The 10,501-nt window shown below is 42.1% G+C and overlaps 1 protein-coding gene across 1 annotated transcript; it reads right to left on the bottom strand.

Annotated features, from left to right (window-relative positions):
- Positions 1-5,329: 5,329 nt before the first annotated feature.
- LOC102492518 (olfactory receptor 13G1) lies at positions 5,330-6,310 on the bottom strand. Its single transcript, XM_006147014.1, has one exon. The coding sequence runs from the start codon at positions 6,308-6,310 to the stop codon at positions 5,330-5,332; it is 981 nt and encodes a 326-aa protein (XP_006147076.1).
- Between the last annotated feature and the right edge of the window lie 4,191 nt (positions 6,311-10,501).

Raw genomic sequence — 10,501 nt, 5'->3', positions numbered from 1 at the left:
TTTGTTCTCTCACTGTCCTACTGCACTGCTTGAATGTGGCTCTTACAGCCAGCTACTTGTGCACATTCTCATGCCAACAGAAATCTCTCTATCCAGTGTAATTATCTCCCAAATGCATACCTGATCAATTGGTTTCCTGGCTTGAAGCCCTCAGGACCTAATTATGTACCCAGCTTCACCCCCTTTCTCTCCCTGTCTCCCCTACAAACATGCCCTCCTATTTCATACCCACCTGGAACACAAACTCTGAGCCCCCTGTCAACTTCCCTGGATAAGAGTTTCCCTTCAAAGGGAAGCAAGTCTTCACCAGATCACACCCAGATCACATCCCATCAATGGACTGTGGGCTGGGGGACCAATGCTGATTCAAGGGGAAAGAAGCTGGGCAAGGTGCAAAGATGAGATGATCCTGGAGCTAGGAGGGAGAGCTAAGTCACTGAGGGGGCAGAGGTGAGGTCCAAGCTGGGAGATACAGCAGGAGGGCATGACAGTGCACTTGGGCTTACCCAAAAAGGCCCTGAGATGGTCCTGGAAGGAGTAAAGAGCTGACAGAGGGTTATGCAGTCACACAATAAAAGAACAGAAGAGAGATGTAGGGGCTTCTGCCCCTCTGATGCCCAGTACTGAGAAGGAGCCTGGTGAGGACACTTACTAAGAAAAACAGCCATCTCTGAACATTCTCCCTCATGCCACAATTCTAGCTCTGTTTTTTGTTTTTTCAGAATGGAGTTGAAACTCCTCTCTTCACAACATAAGATTTTTTTAAAGAGAGATTTTTGCTATAGGAAGTGTATGCTCACTGGAAAGACAGAGAGACAGAAAGCAACAAATCAACCTCCAGGGGGATGGTCACACCACAATCCCTTCTCCTTGATTCTCCTCTTGGGATTTTGGGCATGCAAGTACAAGTGCCTGGCATGAGTTTTAAGCCACAGGTCTAGGACTCAAACCACTGTCAAGTACGTGGGAGTCTATTGACATAACCATTATGCCATTTGCTGGTCCCTACAGCATAAGCTTTTAAAAACCCAGTACCTTCCCCCCTTCCCCCACCATCCTTCTGAGTTGCATGGACTACTTAGAACCTAAGTGGAACTGACTTCCCCACTGCCCTCACCATGGTTTATTCTATGCTTGCACTTCAGAAATCAGCACAGTCACAGGTGATTTTTAGTATTACACAACCAGAGTGACGTTTTATGCATGAGACTGTAAGGCCATGTGATGGCACAGTGGTAACACAACTGAACCTTCATGGGAAAGTCTTGGGTTCGTATCCCAGGATCTCCCTGAGTATGCTTGGTGCACATGCATGTCTGTGACCCAGGCTGAAGGTGGACTGTAGTGTGAAGACCCTGGTAGGGATGATTTTCTCTCTTTACCTCTCTTATCTTTCTCATGGAAGAAAACATAAACTTTTTTTTAAAAAATGAGCCTGTAATTGACAATGTATTAAGTTTAGGTTCATTGAGAAGGTTGTGCAAGGGACCAGCAGCTGGCATAATGGCTATGTCGCTGGGCTCCCATGTAGTTGACCCCAGACCCAGTGGCTTAAACTCACGCTGGGCACATATGCATGCATGCCCAAGATCCTGAGAGGAGAATGGAGGAGAAGGAATTGTGGTGTGGCCATCCCCTCTGGGGGGTGATTTCTTGCTTTTTGTCTCTATGTCTCTCTGCCTTTCTGGTGAATGCATGCACCCTATAGCAAAAAACTCTCCCAAAAAGAGAGAGAGAGAGAGAAGGCTGTGTAGCCTCAGGCATTTCAGAAAAATGCACAGTTATGCACACAGCTAGACAGAGTTGTGTAGAGTCTTCTTAGTGAGATCCAGTATCAGACCTGTACTCTAATACAGGAATACCTACCATGGGCAGACATGCTGAGCCTTTTAATACAATCTGAAAATTATTTCCTAGAAAACTGCTATTTTTGCAAGAGGAAAGCTATGCAGCCAGCCCTTGGCATTTCTATCAGGTATCTTCTGTATATACTGATTTTGTTAAAGAAATCTCTATAACATTTCCAAGAGGAAAAAGTCCACGATCAAGAATAAATACACAAGTTTTTTTTTATGCCAAACCACCTCCAAGCCTGTTATAAAACCCCAGAAACATTGCAGCTGGACCTTAAACTCTGTGCCCAAGGAGTTGCCTCTAGTTTGACTCAAGAGAAACAAGCGACCTACCCAGAATGAGTACCCTCCAGTTCCTCACCTAATGGGCTCTGTGAGGGCCAGTAAGAGTAGCTTGCTTATAAAACAAGCATTGCTTCTGTGTGACATCACCAAGGGCATTGTTAACCCATTGGGATTCTAGCTTCTTAGAATATTTCAAAAGTTCCAGGGGCCTATAAACCAGTCAGTAGCCCACAGAGGACCCCAGGGGTCAACATGAAAGAGGTGATCACTGTGAGGATGACGACTTCAGCTTTTTCCTTGAGCTTTGGCTAGGGGAAAGGCCAGAGTTGGGGGTGGAAGCTGTCATTTTCCTCAAAGACTGCCATGACAGAGGAGGTCTACCAAGGACTGCATGTTAAGGGCACATCCAAAATGCTGTTTCCCTCATGGAAACAGGGTCAGAGGCCTTCTTGGAGATGGTGGAGCTAAACCCCCACTCAACAGATGAGAGAGCTGAGGCCAAGAGAGAGGAGCAGGAACTCACCCATAATAGACCTATTGATTACAGAGCAGGACGGGAATAAACTTGAAAGATTCTCATGTTGGAAAGGTCTTTTGATGGTGGGTGGGGGAGGCAGAATTGGGAACTGCTGGTAACTTCCTTGGCTGAATCTGGCCCTGGAAGCTGGGTGGGAGTTGCACAGGGATGGAGGCACCTGATAGAGAGAGGGACTGAGCAAGCAGCGTGGTTTTGCAGGATAGTAGTAGCAGCAGCAGCAGCAAAGTGGGAGTGGCCCAGTAAATACTGACTAGGTGCTAGGTTCTACTCAAAGCACTTTTCTTTCTTTTTTTTTTTTTGGAGAGGTTTCTTTTGCTATAGGGCGCGTGCGCTCGCCAGACAGACAGAGACATAGAGACAGAAAGCGAGAAATCACCCCCCATGGGGGATGGTCATGCCGCAATCCCTTCTCCTCCATTCTCCTCTCGGGATCTTAGGCACGCACGCACACGCATCCTGCGTGAGTTTTAAGCCACCGGGTCTGGGACGCGAACTGCGGTCGACTACGTGGGAGTCCAGCGACGTAGTCATTACGCTAACTGCTGGTTCCCTCAAAGCACTTTTCTTGAATTAACTCATTTTGTCCTTCCAAGAAAGCTATCAGACAGATATTGAATAATGAGAACAGAGGTGTCCCCCAACTGCCTCAGAGAGTCTGCCTCCAGAGAGCCTTGCCTGGTTTCTTTTACCCCACATCCTCCTCTCTCCAGCTGGCTCTCCTCAGTACTTGGTCCCTGTCCCTCTTCTTACACCAGGTCCCAACATAAGAGGTTGGGTTTCCTGATGTGCACCCAAAAATTACAGTTACTTTATTTCTAAGTAATCAGAGCAGTAAATGTGTTGTTGAAAGGTCATGCCCCCCCACCTCTGATCCATAGGAATTGGATCTGTGCAGAATGTTTGACCATCATCCAGCACACTGCATGGTGCTTAATAGGCATGCAGTACATATCTGTGGAAGGAAGTCAGAGAAAGAGAAGAGATGGCAGGGAAATGAGCTTGAATCTGAAAATATCTGAAGAAAGAATATCTGTACCACAGATTATTTGTAAGGATTGATGAAAAATATATGCAAAGCATTTAACATCACAATGCTTAGTACAGGGTAGGAACTCAACAATGTTGAGTTGTTGCTGATATAGTGTACTATTACATTCCTGATAGGAAAATATCTAGAATTCAGCTTTGTAAACCCAATGTCAAATTTTTAAAAAGAATGGTTTATTTAATTTCATTTATCATTATTATTATTATTATTTTAATTTGCTATAGGGCATAAGCTCTCACCAGAGAGAGAGAGAAATTAAGAAAGCAAGCCACCAGGTCCAGGACTTGAACCATGGTCAGCCATGTGGAATTCCAGTATCTTAACCACCAGGCCACCTGTTGCCCCCCTACAAATGTCTATTTCTAATAAACACTAATATGTTTTAGCCACCTCACCTACAGAGACCTCAGTACTCCCAATGACCTTACCCTGTCCTCTTCCCTGGGTGCAGATCACTGGCTTAGAGATAGCACTTTTAGGCTGGAATGTATCTTGCTGCCATTTTATTGCTGTTTTTTAGCTGGTTTAATTGATTTTATTTAAAACTAAATATTCCAGATTCTCAAGATTCCCCCAGAGGTAAAAATAGCTTCACAGCATTGCTGACTAAGCCACAAGGACACGGACACACCTGGGTGACTCCTCCTGGAGGCTCTGCTAGGCTTCAGCTGTTGGTTCTGTCATACTAGATTATGATCCCTCTGTGTGGGGTTTGGTGCACAGCAGAAACTTAGAGTACTATGATAGATTGATTATATGGGACAAACATTGAAAGACAAGAGGCAGAAAAGTTACATGCCATTCACTCAGAACATCAGTGAATGAGCTCGACAGAAATCAGTGTTTTCTGTGGCCTACATCATACACTGGCCTTTGGCCCCTCCCCCGACCTTCACCTTTTCCTTTCTGAATTATTCCACAAAGGACTTAGCATATTTAAACCAACTTATATTAAGGTGCAGAATTGCACCTTAATTGAGAAAAATAATTGCACTTAGGGAAAAGAACCCCAACTCCAAATTGTGTATCTTGAGACAAAGATTAAGGTGAGATCATCTGTAAAGGGAGGGTACAACCAGCTACCAGAAGCATCTCACTCTGTCCGACCTATACTTTCACACAGATACCTCCAGTAAAGCCAGAGAAAGGCAACATACAGAGACTCTACTGCTCTATTGCAGCAGAGGTGTAATCTAATGGGAAAAAAGAAACAGAGAAGCATGGGGAGAATGAGATGTGAATTAGAGAAAGTCAAACACCTCTGTAGGCTCCCACAGTCCTGCTGGAGACACAGGCCCTATGGGACACTGAAGTTTCTATTTCAGGCACTTCAGGCTCCAATTATGATGACGTTAATGGTACATTAAGGCCTTATCCTACCCAGGAATCTGTCTTTCTGAAAATCCTAGATAAGGAGCATTTAAGTTTATTTTCATTCTAGACCATAGAGGTGATTAAGCCAAAGAACCTGTCCCAAGTGAAGACTATTTTGTTGAATCACACACTCTGGGAACCTGCACTTTCATTTGCAGCTTGAGTTTTATCATCCAGAGTGACAGATCACAAGCAAAACAATCTCTGAAAGCCCCACTCCCACCAGGCTCCTCATAATGCAGGAGTCCTTGCGAAGAGCTTCTGGAGTGCAGCTCTGACATCCTTGTTCCTGAGTGTGTAGATCAGCGGATTCAGGGCTGGACTGACCAGACTATAAAGCACAGCAATAGACTTCGCCTTCTCAGGGCTGTAGCTGGCACTGGGACTGATGTAGGCACAGAACACAGCCGAATAGTACATGGAGACCACGATGAGGTGGGCAGAGCAAGTGGAGAAGGCCCGCTGTTTGCCCTCAGCTGAGCGAATCCGCAGTATGCTGGCAATGACGCAGCCGTAGGACACTAGAGTTAGCAGGAAGTTGGTGCCCCCTAGGGACAAGTCTGTTACCAGGGTCATGAGCTCATTCACCTGAGTAGGGGAGCAAGACAGAAGCAGGATAGGAGGAATCTCACAAAAGAAGTGGTTGATGGTGTTGGGACCACAAAAGGACAGCCGAGCAAGCATTGCAGTGTGCAGTATGGAATCCAGCATGCCCACCACCCAGATCCCTGACACCAGCATCCCGCAGGCCCATGGGCTCATCCTGGAGCTGTAGTGCAGTGGATGGCAGATGGCCACATAGCGGTCATAGGCCATGACCGTGAACAGCAGCAGCTCAGAGCCTAAGGTCCAGGAGAAGACGAAGACCTGGGTCATGCAGGCAGGAAAGGAGATGGTGCTTGCTCCCATGGCTAGGGCCTCCAGCAGTGTGGGCACTGCCGTGCTGGAACCCACCATGTCCAGCAGTGCCAAGTTCACCAGGAAGATGTACATGGGCATGTGAAGCCCTGGGTTGGCCCACACCACTGCAGTGATGAGCAAGTTGCCCACAAGGGCCAGCAAGTACAGGGCCAAAAAGAGACAGAAAAGGAAGCCATGGGCCCGAGTGTATTCAGAGAAACCCTGGAGGACAAATTCAGAAACTGATGTGTGATTCCTCCATGGCAGGTGCAGCTGGAAGTCCTCCCAAGCATGGACCAGTGCTGATGCCATATGGGTAGCAAGGCTTTCCCAGAGCTTTCGTGGGACAGAACACACAGTCACAAATGGAATTCACATGCAAGGAGAATCTCAACCTAAAACAGTTTGGAAAAATGGGATATGTTGTCTTTGTTGTTACAAAAGCAACTGTATACTCATCATACAAATATCAGGAAGTATAGGAAAAAAAGAGAAAAAGAACATCTTATGTCTTTCTCCTACCAGAAAAATGAAACTTGTAATTAATAAAATCCTTTGTAATATGTCCATCCAAATGCCTTTTTAAAGGGAAGATATCGTTTTTGGTGTTAGTAATCTCATTTTTCACTTAGCATATTAAAGACTCCTGTCACAGTATCAGTCATATTTATAAAACATCATGGGTGGAGTCAGCAAGTAGTATAGTGATTAAAGCACTGAACTCCCACATGGCCAATCACAGTTTGAATCCTGGGCCTGGCAGCTTGCTTTCTAACTTTCCCTCTGTGTGTGTGCATGTGTGTGTGTGTGTGTGTGTGTGTGTGTGTGTCTGTCTGTCTGTCTGTCTGTCTGTCTCTGGTGAGTGTATATGCCCTGAAGCAAACCTAAAAAAAAATAATAACAAAATTAAATGGACAATTCTTTAAAGAAAAATATGATACATTTCTGAAAATAATCTATCGCATATGCACCATAATTTAATTAGAATATAATTGTTGTTTTTTAGCTTTTCAGCAAAGAAACTTCTTACAGCTAAATTTGGTACACATTGCCTCCAACACAATTTGCGAGGTACAGGTGGGATTTTGTGCTATACACTAAAATATTTTTTTCATTATTTAGAGAATACTTTACTAGTTTCCATAATCAAACCCAGGTAAATAAAACCTTACAAATTTAATACAGTGTGTTACTCCAGTACAAATGGAAAAAAATTAAGTTTAACTTTTCTAAACCAATATGACTGTTAATTTCTGTACAACACCAACTCAACACAGTGAACTGGGATACTTTTTCCAAAGCTGACAGCACAGCTAAAGTTTCCAAAAATTTTAACCATATATATATATATATATCTGTATATAATAAGAGTATGTTATGCATCAATAGCAGCAACAGCTTTTCTAGGTTCTGCAGTCATCTGAACAAAATTATAGAGACATCCAGCACATTCTACTCAAAAAAAAAAAAAAAAGGAAAAATACAATAAAACAAAAAAAAATCTCCCAGAAAACAGAAAAGTTCTGTTATTGTTGTAGTACCCGGAACCATTTTTAAAAATTCATTTTAAAAAAATTAGCTTCTATTTAGAAGAAAAATAGGGAGGCAAAGCATTAATGGGACAAAGAAATGTGGTATTATCTGTTGAAGATATTTTATAGTTTAACCAACTGGACTAGGGAGAAATGTTCACACAGTGAAATATTAACTTTGTAAGCTAAATAAGGTAATTGAATGTATAATAAACAATGAAATAAAAAAAGGAAAAAATGGAAAATAAAACACAATCCCTGTCAAAAAACATTAGCTTCTAAATCATATGGAAAGAAAACATTCTACAACAACAACATTAAAAACTGCTCTGATAAAATAGAAAATAGGAAATAACTATAGAAATAAAATAAATAAAATAGAAAATAACTATACAGAAAATAAATTAAAGTAAAAGCTGATTCTTTGAAAAGATAAAAGCAATACACCACTAGCAAGACATATTAAGAAGAAAGAGCAGTTAGCATAATGGCTATGTCGCTGGACTCCCATGTAGTCGACCGTGGTTCGAGTCCTGGACCCGGCGGCTTAAACTCAGTCCAGGCATGTGTGCATGCGTGCCCAAGATTCCGAGAGGAGAATGGAAGAGAAGGGATTGTGGCGTGGTCATCTCCCCTGGAGGGTGATTTCTCACTTTCTGTTTCTTTATCTCTCTCTGTCTTTCTGGTGAGTGCATGTACCTTATAGCAAAAACCTTTCCAAAAAAAAAAAAGAGAGAGAAAACCTAAAAAAAAAAGAGAGAGAGAGTAAAAAGGAAGAAGAGAGAAAGGAACCAGGTGAATTAAATCTGCATTGAAGCAGGCAATATAACAATAGACAAAGTAGAAATACAAAACATCATTAGAGGTTACTAGGAACAACTATATGCCAAGAAACAAGACGATCTGGATGAGATGGACAAATTTCTGGACACATATAATCTACCAAGATTGAACCAGAAAGATATAGAAAGTCTGAATAGGCCCATAACAAGACAGAAGATTGCATCAGTAATAAATAACCTTCCAACAAAGAAAAGCCCTGGCCCTGATGGCTTCACCTCTCAATTCTATAAAACTTTCAAAGAAAAGTTAACCCCCATTCTGCTCAAGTTATTTCTAAAGATCCAAAAGGGTGAATCTCTCCCTATTTCATTCTATGAAGCCTCTATCACCCTTATCCTTTAAACAGGTAAGGACAGGACAAGGAAGGAAAACTATAGAACAATATCTCTGATGAATGTAGACACAAAGATTCTCAACAAGATACTAACAAATCGTATCCAACAACTTATAAAAAAAGATTATACATCATGATCAGGTAGGCTTTATTCCAGGAATGCAAGGTTGGTTCAACATACGCAAAATGTAATACACAATATTAACAGGAAGAAAGGTAAAAACCACATGGTCCTATCAATTGATGCAGAAAAAACATTTGATAAGACACAACATCCCCTCATGATCAAGACTATCAGTAGGGACCAGCAGTTAGCATAATGGCTATGTCACTGGACTCCCATGTAGTCAACTGTGGTTCGAGTCCCAGACCCGGAAGCTTAAACTCACACCAGGCACGTGTGTGTACATGCCCAAGATCCTGAGAGGAGAATCAAGGAGAAGGGATCACGGTGTGGTCATCACCCCTGGTGGGTAATTTCTCGCTTTCTGTCTCTCTGTCTCTGTCTGTCTGGCGAGCACACGTGCCCTATAGCAAAAACCTCTAAAAACAAACAAACAAAAAAAGATGATTAACCCTATTAAAAGATGAGAGAACAAGTTGAAAAAAACACTCTCTAAAGATGACATACAAATAGCCAAAAGGAATATGAAAAAATGCTCAATATCCTTCATCGTAAGAGAGATGCAGATCAAAATAATGATGAGATACCACCTAACCCCAGTCAGAATGATTAAGATTAAAAAAACAAAAATGATAAATGCTGGGCAGGGGTGTGGTGAAAGGGGAACTCTCTTACACTGCTGGTGGGAATGTAAATTAGTCCAGCCACTGTGAAGAACAATTTGGAGATTTCTCAAAAATCTACAAATAGAACTGCCATATGATCCAGCAATCCCACTCCTTGGTTTCTACCCAAAGACAGAAGAATTCTTCATTGGAAAAGTGCTTGACCATTGATTTTTTTTTCTTCTTCTTTTTTTTCTTTTTTTTCATTTCATTTTCTTCCATACATTCAATCACATCATTATTTGTCTTGCACATTGATGATTATTGTGGTACTATTTACAATTGCTAAGACATGGGAGAAGAGGCCAGGCCTTCAGAAGAAGGTTTCACATGGCTCCAGTGAACTAGGTATTGCAGGGAATGAAGATTTTCTACTGATAATTCAGCCTCCAGCAAACGAGCTAGCGTTAGGGAACCCCACACACACACGACCAGCCTTCTATCTCTGTTTCTGTCTCTCCCTGCTTCTGTCTTCACATTTTTTTGTAATTTTTCCTTTTCACATTTTTTTTTAAAAGGCAACGTTTTTCTCTTGCTCTCAGCTCCACCTTTTATCTTGTTAATTATTGCTCTGGTCCTCCCACCCAGGCAGAAGAGACCAGGCCTTCAGAAGAAGGTTCCACATGGCTCCAGCGAACTAGGTATTTCATGCACCGCACGGTTTTCTATTTTGTGATTTAAAAAAAAAAAAAAAAAGAAAGAAAAAGAAAGAAAGAAAGAAAGAAAGAAAGAAAGAAAAACAGTGATTACATTTTTTTTCGTTTTTTTGTCTTTATTTTCTCCTTTTGTTGTTGTTTCTCTCTCTCTTTTTCATTTTCCTTTTTCTTGTCTCTCCACCCTCCAATATCCATTTAATGTGTTTTTAGATGGATCTAAGAGCACTGTAGCTAAACATTCAAATACTAATAAGGTTAAAATATTCCTCAATATCTACTGAATCTGCTGCACTAGCGATCACAACAGAACAGCAAAGAGATTCTAGATCACCTCTGTCTGCTTGCTCCT

Source organism: Tupaia chinensis, unplaced genomic scaffold (genome assembly GCF_000334495.1).
Source record: "Tupaia chinensis unplaced genomic scaffold, TupChi_1.0 Scaffold000197_1, whole genome shotgun sequence".
Lineage (NCBI taxonomy): Eukaryota > Metazoa > Chordata > Mammalia > Scandentia > Tupaiidae > Tupaia > Tupaia belangeri.
This window is presented reverse-complemented; position numbering and strand designations above follow the sequence as displayed.